General features: G+C 45.1%; 1 protein-coding gene across 2 annotated transcripts; it reads right to left on the reverse strand.

Annotated features, from left to right (window-relative positions):
- Window positions 1–916: 916 nt before the first annotated feature.
- Window positions 917–4,343, reverse strand: LOC109901303 (U6 snRNA-associated Sm-like protein LSm6). Of its 2 annotated transcripts, none has more exons than XM_020497349.2 (4): window positions 4,231–4,343; window positions 3,688–3,789; window positions 3,425–3,538; window positions 917–2,845 (listed from the first exon to the last, which is right to left on the reverse strand). In XM_020497349.2, the coding sequence occupies exons 2-4, from the start codon at window positions 3,779–3,781 to the stop codon at window positions 2,811–2,813; spliced, it is 243 nt and encodes an 80-aa protein (XP_020352938.1). In that variant the 5' UTR covers window positions 3,782–3,789; window positions 4,231–4,343; the 3' UTR covers window positions 917–2,810. The 2 variants fall into 2 exon arrangements, with proteins under 2 accessions (XP_020352938.1, XP_031693745.1); XM_031837885.1 differs by having other exon boundaries at window positions 3,941–4,258.
- Window positions 4,344–19,185: the final 14,842 nt, after the last annotated feature.

The raw sequence follows: 19,185 nt of genomic DNA on the forward strand, positions 1-19,185 counted from the left end.
TGAACTTGGAAACTGGGATCTGAGGTGTTTGTTCCAGTGTAACCATTAACCTCTGACCCCTGACCCTGGAGTGGAATGGGAGACGAGAGAGAGGCCCCGTGCGGGAGGTGGTCATCATTTACACATGACAGGCAGGCAGTTAGGGGTTAAGACAGGGGGGGGGGGGGGGTATAGTGGTTAAAGACAGGTCAAGTTCACACAGGACAAAGCCCAGATCCCTTTCCCATGCCTTAGGGTTTTTTATATATATATATATATATGTTTATACACACACACACACACATTCTCACCTTGATGGTGTTGTGTGCAGTATTTAAATCATACATTGTCATTTTTACGACATCAACAAAATAAAACAGGCCTCCAATTCAGACATCCAGGAATGTTGCAAACAAAAACATGAACAACACATGAAATGTGAAAAGTCACTAACACCTCCTTGCCCAATTTGAGGACAGGTATCCAGGCAGCATAACCTGAACAAAGTGATCCCAGGTTATCCTTGTGGGTTTCTATGGTTGTCCTCGTCTATTTGATCCTGACGATAGACAGTGCTGCAGTGTGATCAGTCAGGGTCATGCTATCGCCCTGTCTCTTTCTCTCTCATGTAGTTATAGGCTTTGGCAGCTGGTGGTGCTGTAAGACTTTGAGTCCTCTAATGGCTCCTCAGTAACAAGGTTAGTGTGATAGAGAGAGTGACAGAGAGTGACAAAGAGAGTGTGACAGAGAGAGAGAGGGAGTGTGACAGAGAGAGAATGACAGCAACAGAGAGAGCGAGAGTGTGTGAGAGAGAGTGTGACAGGGAGAGTGTGTGTGTGTTCACCGCTGCAGCACCCTTTGATAGGCAAGGTGGAGAGAATAGGTGTGTTTGATACAAAACCCCAATGCAGACCCACACTGAGAGAGGACTGACATGTTATCATTCAACTCTTTATTCTAGGGGTTACAAAGGGAAATGTGCAGTTGCAAAAGTAGACTGCCTGAAACCAATACATGTACATATATACTCCCAGACACACACTGCTAGACACATACACTGCGTTAGGGCAGCGTACTCGGGAGTGTGTGTATGAACAGTCTGGGCCAATTGCAGTACAATAGCGTGAAGTCTGCCACCAGGTCATTACTGTGAACAGGATTAATTGGGCTTCCTGCGAGGCCGCACAGCCAGCAGCTCCGTTATGATTCCACTAGGTAAATATTTGCCTGCGCTAACCTCGCTAGCGGCCATAATGATTCTACGCGTGTCTGTGTCAATGTGTGTGTGTCTGTATCAGTGTGTGTGTGTGTCTGTGTGCTCTGCAGCGAGCCCCCGTCTCTCCCCTCTCACTCGCTCCAGTCTTGGCTCGGCGGAGAGTTTGATCAATAACGCGTCCTTCATCCTGAAGTCAGACCTGACCTTGGCAGCCTTTTGTCTCCTAGCAGAGGCCAGAGTGGCATGTATAGGGTGGAAAACAAGGCCCTGCAAAGGCCCTCCCCCCAAACCACCACAAGCAGTTGAATCCTAATGAATCATATATTCATTACGTTCTACTCAGCATAATGAACTGACGTCACGTTTGGTGTGAACACATTGGCTAAATTACTAGTACAGATGACCTAAATGGGTTAAACATCCACATCTTTGCACACGTTATGCATGGTGTTTCAGGAGGTAGGCAGCAGGAATCAACTGAGGGGAGGGTAAAGAGACAACTTATTGAGAACAAAAGCATCTATCCATCTTGTAGTTATGAGGGGTTCATGTGTTTGAGGATTAAAGAAACCTGTGTGCGGGTCGTGAGAAATCCAATCACCTGCCACACTAGACAGAACACCAACAGGCTGTATCAAATTCAGTAATCACACCTCCCATTAACCATCTAGCCACTACCAGAGGCAAACGGGCAGCTACTATGACAGATCTGTTTACATGTTAATAGAATCTGACATAGCCTTCAGGAGGGACCATTTGTGGACAGGCATCACTGTTTTGTTTCTCCATAATGGCTGGTTTTGATTGGTAATTGAGAAAATGCCAGAAGTCAATTGGCCATGCTCAGACTCCACCCACACATTAAACCAATCATGATTATGACTTATCATACACCGTATAGACTGATAGTGATGAATGCAGCCCTTCAGGTCAGTGTATCCTGTATAATCTGTCTCATAACATTGAAGGAGAATGAGACATAAGTTATAATGTGAATGAATGCCTTGCCGTATCATGTGCCCAGTGCTTTATATGGTCTCCATGTTATTGGAAGCTGGCAGGGCTCAAGAGGACACAGTGAATTAATTACGAGATTGAAGCGGAAATACACCCCATCAGTATGGCTTTAAGCTTCGTCATCATATAGGACTGACTGGAGAATATTATCTAGAAGAATCACTGCTCATGTTCAACCAGCCTCCACAGGTCAGTAAAGGAACCAAGGAAGGAAAGTCTATATTCCTTATATATTTTCATTATATAAAATGAAAATACTTAAACTCAAGTAGAGGAGTATACAGATGTACTATATACTGATACTTCAATATATAAGTATACAATATATGTGCATAATCTTTTACAATTATGTTAGTGTCATCATTAGACAAAAGAAAGGCAAGCTTTTGCTCTAAATTTAGGTGGGGAAAAACAGACTCTAGGAACAAAATTAAACTTCCAAAAACATGTATTGGATTGTTCTCCTTTTTACAAAAAACTAAAACACTCTTCAGCTCAGAGACATTAAACAATACGAAAAACAATGTTCTCATATAACATAATCAACTGGAAAAACGTCCGGGATAATAAAAATAAAAAAAGGGACAAATCCTCTGCATCACATCTTCCTCTTCTGGGTGCTGATGTATAACACTAAGGAAGGAAATAGGAAATAATTAGTACAGACAAGAAAAGTGAAAACTAAAAAATGGCATGTAGATACAAAACCAGATAATATTATGCCAGATATCACACTGACTTCCGTAACTACCAACAGGGTGAAGCGCGAGGCTAAACTTCTCTGCTGTTGTCACCACCCATGGAGATACTCAGATTTTTTGCGAGTGCAAGATCTTGTATCGTGCTCATCTTGCAATATCTACGGTACATCCTGCTGTCTGTGGCAACGTCATATATCGGAAAGTCTCAGTTAATTACGAGTCATATCTGCCGTGTTCACGTGCTAGTTGGAACTAGGAAACTGACATTTCCGACTTGTTAACTGGTTGAAGTTATACACATGCCGCGTTCAACCAGTTAGCAAGTCGGAAATTTCAGTTTCATAGTTCCGACTAGCAGGTGAAAAGGGCAATCATCAAAAATAAGTAATTACTAAAATAAATGGGAAGGAGTAATACACTATTCTCCATAGCTATTCAATATCATGTTGACTTCTACACAAGTGCCACCAAGTAGTTAGAAAAAGCAAGTGTCTGGTTCTGGAGCTCTTACCATTGTTTCCTCTCAGGAAGGCGTCACCATACTTGTTCTTCAGCTGGCCATTGACATACTCTTCTGTCTGCTCCACTGCAATGTTCATATAGCCATCCAGACAGGCTAGGACACCTATAGAAAAGGCACAAACTAATGTCAATGGCTACACCAATTGTATTTGGCGCATGTGACAAATAAAATGCAGTTCTTGGTTAACAGGCAGTCTAGAAATATCACATACTGGCCAACTAGGTGATGACTTATAAAAGGTGCAGTGTTACCTCTGTAATCCACTCCAGAGTTGAGCTTGACCACAACTGGTCTGCCAATGATCTGCTTCAGAAAGTCACTGGGGGTCTGCTTTCTGAGACTCATGATTCTGTCTGGAAGAGGAACATAGAGGAACAATAACTATGTATCATTTTGTATGATTCAAAATGCATAGGAAACGTTGCATCAGATCTGTATCCTACTAACATGGAGAAGATGCTAAATAGCTGTATTAGCAGGATGCACATTATGAAAAATGCATACTTGCTAATGTAGGAGGCTAACTAGCTTGCTAATGAACAGGTAGCTAGCTAGTTAGCTTATCAGCAAAACACAGAAATGACTGCGCTAGCTGGGCTAATGTGGCTAACAGGCCTAGCTATTAGTTAGCCTGCTGAAAAGCCACATTGAATCAGTCTTCATGGACAAAACGGCATATGCTAGTAGCATAACATTTCACGGTACTGAAAATAGAATTACGTATCGAATCGTTACTTAGCTATGTTAGGCATCTACCGAATTAGCATTAGCTTGTTAGCAATCTAGCTACACACCTGTACTTCACGTTCGTAGCTAGAATAATTTCTGTTGTGTTTTGGCTGTGAGAACAGCAGCCAATCAGCTACTTTTACCGAGCTCTGGTGTACGGTATCCAATAAAGGACAAATATCTATCTTCAAAACCACGTTTTGGATTTCTCACTATTCTTGAGGGTATCATATTTAAAATATTTTTTGAAAACTCTCATAAAGCAATTATATGAATAGGTGGATATTTTATTGTATGAGTAAGATAATGTGAAAGCTTTTATTAATTTGCATGCATTAAACAGTCTACTAGGCCTTCTGTCTAATCTGCATATCAGAATAAATTATTTCGAAATACAGGCTTAAAGTTAAAGTTTTTTTACTGTCATTTGAACCACTTCATGGAGACAGCACTATTATGTAGATACATTATATATAGTTTAAATACCTGTAGTTCCATTGCATTACCTTGCAATGCTATGCCCCGTGATAATGACCGTCTGACATGCAGGGCATTATGCTTTCATTGCCACTTATAGCCACTTCATTAAAAATGCATGAGCATAGTAGCTGCAACCACTAACCACTATTTGATTCATACACACCCATTTTATCTCACCATCACCAATAGAATAATGCTCATCATAGGATGGTACAATACACTCAGAATTGCTCTATTGGAAGTGGAGGATTCCCATTCTGTTGATAATGTTTTCAGATCCCTGTGATTTTTTTCCTGTATAAGGTACATTATCACTCACCAAGATAAAGTATTTCATCTGATAACCCAGAGATGCTGGGGTGTGAGTCGTGACCCAAAAACCACACAGGTTTGGAGTTATATGAGAAATGAGTTTGTGAGAAGAAGAAGAAGGATGGGGGTATATGGTGGAGAAAGGAGGAGGAGGAGAGAGCGTTGGGATGTGTGTGTGTGTGTATTGGGAGAGAGGCAGAGAAAAATGTACAGATGAGGAGAGAGCATGGACTGTATGTGTGTGTGTGTGTGTATTGGGAGAGAGGCAGAGGAGAGAGCATGGGCTGTGTATATATGTGTGTGTGTGTGTGTGTGTGTGTGTGTGTTTTTTATTTTATTTATTTTACCTTTATTTAACCAGGTAGGCAAGTTGAGAACAAGTTCTCATTTACAATTGCGACCTGGCCAAGATAAAGCAAAGCAGTTCGACAGATAAAACGACACAGAGTTACACATGGAGTAAAAACAAACATACAGTCAATAATGCAGTATAAACAAGTCTATATACAATGTGAGCAAATGAGGTGAGAAGGGAGGTAAAGGCAAAAAAGGCCATGATGGCAAAGTAAATACAATATAGCAAGTAAAATACTGGAATGGTAGTTTTGCAATGGAAGAATGTGCAAAGTAGAAATAAAAAATAATGGGGTGCAAAGGAGCAAAATAAATAAATAAATAAAAATTAAATACAGTTGGGAAAGAGGTAGTTGTTTGGGCTAAATTATAGGTGGGCTATGTACAGGTGCAGTAATCTGTGAGCTGCTCTGACAGTTGGTGCTTAAAGCTAGTGAGGGAGATAAGTGTTTCCAGTTTCAGAGATTTTTGTAGTTCGTTCCAGTCATTGGCAGCAGAGAACTGGAAGGAGAGGCGGCCAAAGAAAGAATTGGTTTTGGGGGTGACTAGAGAGATATACCTGCTGGAGCGTGTGCTACAGGTGGGAGATGCTATGGTGACCAGCGAGCTGAGATAAGGGGGGACTTTACCTAGCAGGGTCTTGTAGATGACATGGAGCCAGTGGGTTTGGCGACGAGTATGAAGCGAGGGCCAGCCAACGAGAGCGTACAGGTCGCAATGGTGGGTAGTATATGGGGCTTTGGTGATAAAACGGATTGCACTGTGATAGACTGCATCCAATTTGTTGAGTAGGGTATTGGAGGCTATTTTGTAAATGACATCGCCAAAGTCGAGGATTGGTAGGATGGTCAGTTTTACAAGGGTATGTTTGGCAGCATGAGTGAAGGATGCTTTGTTGCGAAATAGGAAGCCAATTCTAGATTTAACTTTGGATTGGAGATGTTTGATATGGGTCTGGAAGGAGAGTTTACAGTCTAACCAGACACCTAAGTATTTGTAGTTGTCCACGTATTCTAAGTCAGAGCCGTCCAGAGTAGTGATGTTGGACAGGCGGGTAGGTGCAGGTAGCGATCGGTTGAAGAGCATGCATTTAGTTTTACTTGTATTTAAGAGCAATTGGAGGCCACGGAAGGAGAGTTGTATGGCATTGAAGCTTGCCTGGAGGGTTGTTAACACAGTGTCCAAAGAAGGGCCGGAAGTATACAGAATGGTGTCGTCTGCGTAGAGGTGGATCAGGGACTCACCAGCAGCAAGAGCGACCTCATTGATGTATACAGAGAAGAGAGTCGGTCCAAGAATTGAACCCTGTGGCACCCCCATAGAGACTGCCAGAGGTCCGGACAGCAGACCCTCCGATTTGACACACTGAACTCTATCAGAGAAGTAGTTGGTGAACCAGGCGAGGCAATCATTTGAGAAACCAAGGCTGTCGAGTCTGCCGATGAGGATATGGTGATTGACAGAGTCGAAAGCCTTGGCCAGATCAATGAATACGGCTGCACAGTAATGTTTCTTATCGATGGCGGTTAAGATATCGTTTAGGACCTTGAGCGTGGCTGAGGTGCACCCATGACCAGCTCTGAAACCGGATTGCATAGCAGAGAAGGTATGGTGAGATTCGAAATGGTCGGTAATCTGTTTGTTGACTTGGCTTTCGAAGACCTTAGAAAGGCACGGTAGGATAGATATAGGTCTGTAGCAGTTTGGGTCAAGAGTGTCCCCCCCTTTGAAGAGGGGGATGACCGCAGCTGCTTTCCAATCTTTGGGAATCTCAGACGACACGAAAGAGAGGTTGAACAGGCTAGTAATAGGGGTGGCAACAATTTCGGCAGATAATTTTAGAAAGAAAGGGTCCAGATTGTCTAGCCCGGCTGATTTGTAGGGGTCCAGATTTTGCAGCTCTTTCAGAACATCAGCTGAATGGATTTGGGAGAAGGAGAAATGGGGAAGGCTTGGGCGAGTTGCTGTTGGGGGTGCAGTGCTGTTGTCCGGGGTAGGAGTAGCCAGGTGGAAAGCATGGCCAGCCGTAGAAAAATGCTTATTGAAATTCTCAATTATGGTGGATTTATCAGTGGTGACAGTGTTTCCTATCTTCAGTGCAGTGGGCAGCTGGGAGGAGGTGTTCTTATTCTCCATGGACTTTACAGTGTCCCAGAACTTTTTTGAGTTAGTGTTGCAGGAAGCAAATTTCTGCTTGAAAAAGCTAGCCTTGGCTTTTCTAACTGCCTGTGTATAATGATTTCTAGCTTCCCTGAACAGCTGCATATCACGGGGGCTGTTCGATGCTAATGCAGAACGCCATAGGATGTTTTTGTGTTGGTTAAGGGCAGTCAGGTCTGGGGAGAACCAAGGGCTATATCTGTTCCTGGTTCTAAATTTCTTAAATGGGGCATGTTTATTTAAGATGGTTAGGAAGGCATTTAAAAAAAATATCCAGGCATCCTCTACTGACGGGATGAGATCAATATCCTTCCAGGATACCCCGGCCAGGTCGATTAGAAAGGCCTGCTCGCAGAAGTGTTTCAGGGAGCGTTTTACAGTGATGAGTGGAGGTCGTTTGACCGCTGACCCATTACGGATGCAGGCAATGAGGCAGTGATCGCTGAGATCTTGGTTGAAGACAGCAGAGGTGTATTTAGAGGGGAAGTTGGTTAGGATGATATCTATGAGGGTGCCCGTGTTTAAGGTTTTGGGGAGGTACCTGGTAGGTTCATTGATTATTTGTGTGAGATTGAGGGCATCAAGTTTAGATTGTAGGATGGCTGGGGTGTTAAGCATGTTCCAGTTTAGGTCGCCTAGCAGCACGAACTCTGAAGATAGATGGGGGGCAATCAGTTCACATATGGTGTCCAGAGCACAGCTGGGGGCAGAGGGTGGTCTATAGCAGGCGGCAACGGTGAGAGACTTGTTTTTAGAGAGGTGGATTTTTAAAAGTAGAAGTTCAAATTGTTTGGGTACAGACCTGGATAGTAGGACAGAACTCTGCAGGCTATCTTTGCAGTAGATTGCAACACCGCCCCCTTTGGCAGTTCTATCTTGTCTGAAAATGTTGTAGTTTGGAATTAAAATGTCTGAGTTTTTGGTGGTCTTCCTAAGCCAGGATTCAGACACAGCTAGAACATCCGGGTTGGCAGAGTGTGCTAAAGCAGTGAATAGAACAAACTTAGGGAGGAGGCTTCTAATGTTAACATGCATGAAACCAAGGCTATTACGGTTACAGAAGTCGTCAAAAGAGAGCGCCTGGGGAATAGGAGTGGAGCTAGGCACTGCAGGGCCTGGATTCACCTCTACATCGCCAGAGGAACATAGGAGGAGTAGAATAAGGGTACGGCTAAAAGCTATGAGAATTGGTCGTCTAGAACGTCTGGAACATAGAGTAAAAGGAGGTTTCTGGGGGCGATAAAATAGCATCAAGGTATAATGTACAGACAAATGTATGGTAGAATGTGAATACAGTGGAGGTAAACCTAGGTATTGAGTGATGAAGAGAGAGATATTGTCTCTAGAAACATCGTTGAAACCAGGAGATGTCATTGCATGTGTGGGTGGTGGAACTAATAGGTTGGATAAGGTATAGTGAGCAGGACTAGAGGCTCTACAGTGAAATAAGCCAATAAACACTAACCAGAACAGAAATGGACAAGACATATTGACATTAAGGAGAGGCATGCTTAGTCGAGTGATCAAAAGGGTCCGGTGAGTGGAGAGGTTGGTTGGTGATTTAGACAGCTAGCCAGGGCATCGGTAGCAAGCTAGCATAGGATGGAGGTCTGTTGTTAGCTACCTCTTGCGTTCCGTCAGTAGATTAGTGGGGTTCCGTGTGGTAGAGGGGATCAATCCAAATCACACAACAACAACAAAAATAAAAACAATAGATATAGTTATAGAGGCCCAAGAAGAAAACATAATAATAATAATAAAACATTAAAAAAAAAAAAATGTGTGTGTGTGTGTGTGTGTGTGTGTGTGTGTGTGTGTGTGTGTGTGTGTGTGTGTGTGTGTGTGTGTGTGTGTGTGTGTGTGTGTATGTGTGTGTGTGTGTGTGTGTGTGTGTGTGTGTGTGCGTGTGTATTGGGAGAGAGGCAGAGAAAAATGTACAGATGAGAAGAGAGCATGGACTGTATGTGTTTGTGTGTGTGTGCGTGTGTGTGTGTGTGTGTGTATTGGGAGAGAGGCAGAGGAGAGAGCATGGGCTGTGTATGTGTGTGTGTGCGTGTGTGTGTGTATTGGGAGAGAGGCAGAGGAGAGAGCATGGGCTGTGTGTATGTGTGTGTGTGTGTGTGTGTGTGTGTGTGTGTGTATTGGGAGAGAGGCAGAGGAGAGAGCATGGGCTGTGTGTATGTGTGTGTGTGTATTGGGAGAGAGGCAGAGAAAAATGTACAGATGAGGAGAGAGCATGGACTGTATGTGTGTGTGTGTGTGTGTGTGTATTGGGAGAGAGGCAGAGGAGAGAGCATGGGCTGTGTATGTGTGTGTGTGTGTGTGTGTGTGTGTGTGTGTGTGTGTGTGTGTGTGTGTGTGTGTGTGTGTGTGTGTGTGCGCGTGTGTATTGGGAGAGAGGCAGAGAAAAATGTACAGATGAGGAGAGAGCATGGACTGTATGTGTGTGTGTGTGTGCGTGTGAGTGTGTGTGTGTGCACATGTGTATTGGGAGAGAGGCAGAGGAGAGAGCATGGGCTGTGTATGTGTGTGTGTGCGTGTGTGTGTGTGTATTGGGAGAGAGGCAGAGGAGAGAGCATGGGCTGTGTGTATGTGTGTATGTGTGTGTGTGTGTGTGTGTATTGTGAGAGAGGCAGAGGAGAGAGCATGGGCTGTGTGTGTGTGTGTGTGTGTGTGTGTGTGTGTGTGTGTGTGTGTGTGTGTGTGTGTGTGTGTGTGTGTGTGTGTGTGTGTGTGTGTATTGGGAGAGGGGCAGAGGAGAGAGCATGGTCTGTGTGTATGTGTGTGTGTGTGTATTGGGAGAGAGGCAGAGGAGAGAGCATGGGCTGTGTGTACGTGTGTGTGTGTGTATTGGGAGAGAGGCAGAGGAGAGAGCATGGGCTGTGTGTATGTGTGTGTGTGTGTGTATTGGGAGAGAGGCAGAGGAGAGAGCATGGGCTGTGTGTACGTGTGTGTGTGTGTGTATTTGGAGAGAGGCAGAGGAGAGAGCATGGGCTGTGCGTATGTGTGTGTGTGTGTGTGTGTGTGTGTGTGTGTATTGGGAGAGAGGCAGAGGAGAGAGCATGGGCTGTGTGTATGTGTGTGTGTGTATGTGTGTGTGTATTGGGAGAGAGGCAGAGGAGAGAGCATGGGCTGTGTGTGTATGTGTGTGTGTGTATTGGGAGAGAGGCAGAGGAGAGAGCATGGGCTGTGTGTGTATGTGTGTGTGTGTATTGGGAGAGAGGCAGAGGAGAGAGCATGGGCTGTGTGTGTGTGTATGTGTATTGGGAGAGAGGCAGAGGAGAGAGCATGGGCTGTGTGTGTGTGTGTGTGTGTGTGTGTGTGTATTGGGAGAGAGGCAGAGGAGAGAGCATGGGCTGTGTGTGTGTGTGTGTGTATTGGGAGAGAGGCAGAGGAGAGAGCATGGGCTGTGTGTGTGTATTGGGAGAGAGGCAGAGGAGAGAGCATGGGCTGTGTGTGTGTGTGTGTGTATTGGGAGAGAGGCAGAGGAGAGAGCATGGGCTGTGTGTGTGTGTGTGTGTGTATTGGGAGAGAGGCAGAGGAGAGAGCATGGGCTGTGTGTGTGTGTGTATTGGGAGAGAGGCAGAGGAGAGAGCATGGGCTGTGTGTGTGTGTGTATTGGGAGAGAGGCAGAGGAGAGAGCATGGGCTGTGTGTGTGTGTGTATTGGGAGAGAGGCAGAGGAGAGAGCATGGGCTGTGTGTGTGTGTGTGTATTGGGAGAGAGGCAGAGGAGAGAGCATGGGCTGTGTGTGTTTGGAGGGAGGAGGAGAGAAGAATGAAGCAGTGAGAGGAGGAATCATAAAGTACATGTAGCTTGGTCTAGACAGGTTTCTTGTTAGCGGGGCATGGCTAGCCCTGCGGAGGCTAGAGGTTAATTTGGTATCTGCTGCTGTGTTAAACTGAGGTCAGTGCTACAAGTCCTTAAATCATAAACAAGAGTAGTTAAGAGTCTTGTATACACCTAGGCACAGGTTAATGAATATTCAATTAGCTGTTTTTTTTCTTCCCCCTGTTGCCGTCTTCGGAAATCGGGCGCTAGTGTGTAAATAGGATTTTGCCAGGGAAAGACCAAAGACCAAAGACAATAACGTCTACATTCATTATAGAGATGTACAGTAGAGAGCACCTTTAATTTGAATTGATATTTATGAATGTTATGTTATGTTATGGCTCCTGTGTGGCTCAGTTGGTAGCGCATGGCGCTTGCAACTCCGGGGTTGTGGGTTTGATTCCCACAGGGGACCAGTGTGTAAATGTATGCATTCACTAAGTTGTTTTGGACGTAAAACTTAAATGTACTGTTGTTTCCCTCTCATTGTAATGGCACACACATTCTCAACTATAATGGCTTGGAGCCATGAATTCAGCTTGTAAAGTCATACTGAATTGAAATACATGGTCAACAGCCATGTAGAAACACACGGGTCACGTCGTCTTCTCCATCATCACTGTATCTTGGTGGGGGATTTTCTAATATCACCTCCGGTGTGAACCCAACCTGACCGTGTACGCCCCTCTGCCTTTGTGTGGAAAATCATACCCTTAGAATGACATGTCAGAGAGGTATCATCAGAAAAGGCATCCAAGCTATATATATTTTAGCTATGTATTCATTCCAACTCTGTGCAGAATTCATACAGAAGGGAATGCTATCTGCTGAAAGGAAGAAGCCAAGACAGATTCACATTCATTACAGTGACTTGCCGTGACCCAAGCTCCCTCCACATTGTGTATCAGAAGCTTAACCGATCACACTGACCATTACGGGGGGATATTGAAAGTTGAAAATGGCAACCTCTAATATAATAACTATGTGCTGTGGCCAGATGTGGCTTCTCTTTGCTCTGTCTGACCAGCCTAGTATCTATAACAACAGAGGTCGGCTCAAATGGACAGCCAACAAGAGCAACAGTCGATTCTCAGACAAATCCCTCCCTCTCAACCTAGAGACCCCTAACCCCTAGAGGAAGGGCCGCGAAATGGAAAGATTATGGCGGTGAGAGATGCTGTTGTTGCTTAGGGGTTGGAGGGATAGAGAGAGGGGGGAGGTAAGGAGAGGTTGAAGGTGAGAGGAGGTGGGGGGCGGCCCTCCATCCTTCCATCCCTCTAGTGTCCGCAGGCAGGATGGATGGAGGGCGGAGGAAAGGAGGGGGGTTGGGTGCAGAGCGTCTAGACAGAGTTGACCCTCCAAGGCCAGGTTTTCTCTCCAGGTCAGGCTGGATATGGAGGGGGATAATGGAAAACCTCGAGGGAGTTTTCAACTGAAAAACAGATTGCCTGCTGGCGTGGTCTTGTTCTATCCCAATACTAATCCCTTACTGTATAGAGGTAATCGCTTGGAAGTGATGGGCAACGGTCCCCCTTGATCAGAAAAGGACCATGGAAACCACAGCTGCCACCTTCACTATATTCCCAGATACCTGGATGTCTTTAGTCTGGTGCTGGGATGGTGTGATGTTATGAAGGCCAGTTCCATTCACTGGTGGTGCTCTTATGATTTCATCCAAGGTTTGCCTGTCGCTCCACACTAGGAGATAAAACAATAACTGTCATCCACCAAGGCTACTCTGGTGGACAGGTCACTGCTTCAGTTCAGATGCAGCACTTTTGATATAGAAATACATTGCCAAGTGTAAACAGGTGGATAAAAGATGAAAGTATTCCTAGAATGCAAGCCCCTGCCAGATATACAATACTAGATTTACCTGCAGAAACACAATGTGCATAATATGCATACTTCAATGCTTTTGTAGTTTATTCCTCCTTATTATTTCCAGTCCAATGACACATCCGACTGACTTCCTCTTAATGAGTCAGCGGTGAGCGTTGACGGTTGACAGCGGTGCGCTGGCCCCCAAGGCCCTCAGTGAGTCGGGGCACGGTTCGAGGCGGGGGAGGTGGAGTGTAGTCACTCCCTGTAATTTGGGAGGAACTCCACCGAGACATTCTGAGAGAGAGAGAGAGAGAGAGAGAGAGAGAGAGAGAGAGAGAGAGAGAGAGAGAGAGAGAGAGAGAGATGAAAGCCCCTTCTCTTTTTCCACAGCCACCAAGCTCCAACCGCCGACAGCCAACCGGCTGCCTGAAAGAGTGGCTAACAGAACCCAGCCTGCCTGGTTGGTATCCCCCAGGGGTTAGTGCTTGGACCGGCTCAAATCAGCCTAGCCCTGGAGGCATGTTCTCTCCCTCAGGAGCAGTGGGACCACAGACAGCCAGACAGTCAGTCAGTCTTCCCGCACCCTCCACTGCATAGCAGCCCAGGAGCGGGCAAGCCAACACGGGGCTGGATCCCTTGGGATCCCCGTCTTAATGGGAGAGTGCTTGCTGGAGCTTTACCCCGAGTCTGATTCAGTCTGACGCCCTCCCATGTTTCTTATTTTACTCTGGCTATGACGTTGATCTCTCCATTTGTGGCATCTTCTGAAGTGGTGGGAAGTAAAATGAAAGCTGGTGCTGTAGTTCTGTACCAAATCAAGTGTTACTACAACACAAAGTCAATCACTATGATAAAGAACGATGGTGCTGCCTTATCTTTTAATAATAATACTATGCTTCCAAGGACAATAATTGACACCAAGGGTTCCCCTATTTTACTTTTTTTTTTAAAGATGATAACAATCAAGCAACAATTATGTCATCATCCACAGTATATTTAAGAACTCATATAGAAAACGACAGTATGAGATTTACAGTATCAATCAATCAATCAATCAATCAAATTCATTTATAAAACCCTATTTACATCAGCAGATGTCCCAAAGTACACAGAAACCCAGCCTAAAACCACAAAGAGCAAGCAATGCAGATGTAGAAGCACAGTGGCTAGGAAAAACTCCCTATCATCACATGATCACGTTGCCCATTTGACTAGAATGTAAGCTACCCGCATGACGCTAGTCGCCAGCCATGCAGCCGAGGTGTTGAAGACAGAGAGTGGTTGTGCTTTTGTCAGACCATCACTAGACGGAGGGATGGTGAATGGATTGATGGTGCTTATACAAGGAGCCACTCCATCGGCAGGCCATAAATATGCATCGTGACATTTGGAACAAAGCCTTCTCGTCCTGCTTTCATTATGAGCCCCTCTGCCTAGCAGCATCCCGTAACATATCGCCATACTGTCACACCTTGTGTTTCATTGCCTATCTCTCTGTTCATCACCCTGGCTGAGTTACCACGAGATGCTGGCAGGTGATATGAAGATGGTGGAGTTGCCCAATGCTCTGTGAATTAATGGACAATAGGGAGCAGCAATTTCGATATTGACAGAGAACAAATTATTTGGGAGGTTGTACACTGTGTTTTGTTGTTTTTCTCTCGATGTGGTGACGACATGCGATGCAAACACGCTCGTTACCGATTCTGAATTTACCTAAGAGTGGCATTTCGGGATCAAAAGAGGCTCTGTACATATCAGAGTATGTATTTGCTGTTGGTTTACTGTATAGTTCATGGGATCAACACAGTGTAGTCAGATAGAGGAACCAGAGTTAACAGCTCCCTGCACCGACAGTATAGCATTTAGAACACTGGCCTTTTCCTCCAAACACCTCATTGCTTTAGAAAGGAATAAATATCCAAGACAGTCAGCCAGGAGCTGTTCCTTTCAAATCCCACACATCTCTCTTTCTTTTTCTCTCTCTCACACTTGTTCTTGTTCTCTCTGTCTCGCCCCCTCCTCTCTCTTTCTTTCTTTCTTTCTCTCTCTAGCTCTCTCTTTCTCCTCCCCTCTCTCTCGCTCTCTCTAATCCTCCTCTCTTTCTCTCTCCCTCTTGCTCTCCTCTTTCTCCCCTTCTCTTTCTCCATCTTATCTCTCTCCCACTCTCTTTTTCTTACTCTTACTCTCTCTAGTTGCCATTTGACCAGGAGTGCTTCCTGCCACAGAGGACCTGTGACTCAACAGACAGTACAGCAACATTCTCCACTCACCCTCATGAATATGCACGGAATTAAAAACAGGAGCACTGACTATGTGGTACTGTGAAGGTTCCGGTTTGATTCTCAAGTCGCCATATCGACCAAAAAAAGAAGGGAGATTGTAGGGAAATATCTCGACGGCGTGGAGGGAAATGTTTAACACTAATTTCTTTATCCCTTTCTCAGGAGTACCATGTTACAAGAGAAGTCCTCGCGGCGGGCCAGCGTGCCCCGATAAATCTCAGCTGTCAGCTGGCAAGTGCCCAAGACACCGAGACGTTCTTTTCAGAACGTGCCAATCTCACAGAAGAGCTAGGACTCTAGAACCCCACCACGAGAGCCAATGCTTCACCGTGATGGGGGGGGGGGGGGGGTTCTAGCGTCCTAGCTCGATGGACTGGCAGACAAATGAACGCGGCCTTGTCCCTTTATGTCGGCCATCACTGAGGAGGCGTTTCACACAAACCCCTCTGATCACCCAATCCTCCCGACCCGGCGGTTAACCATCGACTGATTGCGTGCCACCCAGAGAGGATCCTGGGAGAAGAGACATATGACACAGTGTCAGCTGGTCTTCTGCTCAGGACCGCCGTGTGAGAATGGATTTGAAAATGAGACCGGATTTATGATGTCGTTCATCAGAATGAGAGTTAAGAATTCTTCTAGTCTTCACATAGATAAATGGCCAGGTGGCTGGAGCTGCTGAGTGGGAGAGAATATGGTGTTTGTGTGAAGATGCAACAGCACTCTCTCTAAATAGAATACTTTGCCACACTTAGTTTTTGTTCACTCTATTTAAAGGTAGGGGGGTGAGTGCACAACCACTTGTTTCTCAAAATGAGTCATGAATGGATCGGTCATTTGCCAAGCACACACACACACACACACACTGAGTGTAAAAAACTTTAGGAACACCTGCTCTTTCCATGACATAGACTGACCAGGTGAATCCAGGTGAAAGCTACGATCCCTTATTGATGTCACTTGTTAAATCCACTTCAATCAGTGTTAAAAAAATAAACAATTGTGCTGGCTATTTTGCTTAATTTAAGCAATTTTAAATGGTTTATACTTTTACTTTTGATACTTAAGTACATTTGAGCAATTCCATTTACTTTTGATACTTAAGTATATTTAAAACCAAATACTTTTAGACTTTTACTCAAGTAATGTTTTACTGGGTGACTTTCACTTTTACTTGATTCATTTTCTATTAAGTTATCTTTACTTTTACTCAAGTATGACAATTCAGTGCTTTTACCACCACTGCCTGTACTGTATGAGCACACAACCACACTTGTACAAGAATGTGCGTGAACGCGCGCACACACACACACACACACACACAGTACTTGCATGAACATATAATGCACACAAACGCACAAACAAATGCATACACACACACTATGCCTCAGGTCTTCCTTCTGAATGCAATATACCAGATGAATATCAAATTTATGTTGCAGTATTTAATCAAATAAAGCTAACCAAAAGACGCCGATTCCTCCTCGTCCATTTCACAACATTACTTTCCCATAATCCTTCACTTTGTCTGCCTCTGAAATGGCATCCTATTCATTATATAGTGCACTGCTTTTGGTCAAAGGTAGTGCACCATATAGGGAACAGGGTGCCATTTTGGACACACCCTTTGCCTTTTACAGTGTAATTTACCTAGCCCTGACAGCCAGCCACCACACTGTCATTTTGACAAAGGCAGTCACCAACACTACCTATTTAAATGGTTCACGTTACCACATGACAATTGGCATGATCGTATAATAACGGATGTGTGCCAATGCCAAGTAGAGCTGGCTGGTAATGGGGCTCTAGCTTGGCCGCTTTTAATATTTGAATGTGTTTTCATTACAACAGCATGGAGCAGATAGCCTTTCTGACGTCGAGGCAATTGTCTGCAAATGAATGAGATTACATGACAAGCAGTGAATGACAGAGAGAGCAGCTACCCAGGCAGCAAGCGGCTGCCAAGTGCCAACCCCCGCCAGTTATCTGATGGTAGCCTAGCAACAGATCCCTGACCTGGCTTTGACCTCCACCCGATAAGGTCAACACCTGAAGACAACGCCATTGGACGACTGGCTGGGGAGGTGGGAGGAGCCTGGGAGGAGTGTAGGTGGGCTGAGACAAAGGAACCACAGAGAGAACAAACGCAGACTCCCTGTGAGTGAGAGTGATCACGCTCCTCACAGACAAAAACATGTCGGTGGCACATCTCGCCTGCACTACCAGCGTTTTGTTACCCGAGTGTGTGTTATTTATCTTTGCCAGTGGAAGGTCAACATGAAAATACTAATAGTAAAATGTAAATATGAGTTAGAGCGCTTTCACACCACGATCCAGCTAATTAGTATTCGTTTTCTTTCTTGCACTGCTATTTATATTTCATTTACAGTCGCTGGTTACACTTAAAAACATTTTTATGTTTCTAATTCACAGGTCTCCAGTCTCACACAGGTCACATGTTTTTCCTAAATATATTTTTATTCAGAAGAAGAAAAAAACTTGAAATGCTGGCAATATTTTGTATTTGTGAAAATAAATAGTGGGGGTCATAATAAGAGGGATGTTCTGGATAAGGAATTAATGGAGCGCAACCACGCACGCACACACACACACACTCAGTCAGTCAGTTCAACAGCAGCGGCACGGAAGTTAATCCAAATTGCGATAGTGGCAATATCCTATTAGGAGCATGGCAATAAAATCAAGCTGGGACTGGGAACACATTAGAGTTATCAGAACATGTTCAGCGCGCTCCATTTACACAATGAACTGGCAGTAATCAGGGGCCTCTCTTCCCCTGACATACAGTAGGTACACACACACACATAACAAGACACATATCATACACTCAAACAACGGCATACAGATAAACACCAGTGTAGCACGTTGTACGACACACACACACTGCATCCAACATTATCAGTGTAACGTTATACAAAGAATCGGTATATCATACGAGGATATACACACACAATGAAAGAACCTACATTAAAATCATCCCACGGGTGTTACCGTAGTAGGCCATATACAGTACAGTACAGTATACATGTTAAGTAACCTTCTAGGGATGACCCTTCAACTAGTCAGGACTGCCCTAGAGGCTAAAATAACTCTCTGACTTGAAGGACCCACACAAGCCCCCCCCCCCCCCCCTTGGGGCCTTAGCAAGACCTCTCCCCCAGTTCTCCAGGGGCAACCTAGACTCCTCCTCTGTGTGTGTGTGTGTGTCTGCAGTATGGTGACTGTCTCCCTACTACAGGGGAAGTGTTGAAGGTCATAGGGCAGGAAATAGGCCACCTGCCTCTGTCACACAGTCGCAGAGAGAGAAAGTGTGCCTGCCGTGTGTGTTTTGGAGGAGTGAGCGAAGCTACAGTATTAGACTGAACCAAAGTACGGTGTGTGGGGTGTTATGTAAGGCTCTGTCCCAAATGGCACCCTATTCCCTATATAGAGCACTACTTTTGACCAGGGCCCATAGTGTTCTGGTCAAATGTTGTGCATTTTGTAAAGAAATGAGTTGCCATTTGGGATGTGTCCTAAGTCATGTCCTCTCTCCTGTCCTGTGATATTTGGTCAGGGGAGGACAAGGCGAGGCGACAACGGCCCCTCTCTACGCCCAAACGTCCCCACCGGGGGTGAGAGCTCGGAAGGCCAGAGGGCAAGAGAGGGAGCGAGGCCACCTGCTTCTGTCAAACTGTCAGGCCAGCTAGCAAAGGGTGTGTGTGTCTGTGTGTGTGTCCAGCGTCAGGCCAGGTGAAGGGAAGGGGGGGGGCAG

This window comes from Oncorhynchus kisutch, linkage group LG12, assembly GCF_002021735.2.
Source record: "Oncorhynchus kisutch isolate 150728-3 linkage group LG12, Okis_V2, whole genome shotgun sequence".
In the NCBI taxonomy this organism is placed as follows: domain Eukaryota; kingdom Metazoa; phylum Chordata; class Actinopteri; order Salmoniformes; family Salmonidae; genus Oncorhynchus; species Oncorhynchus kisutch.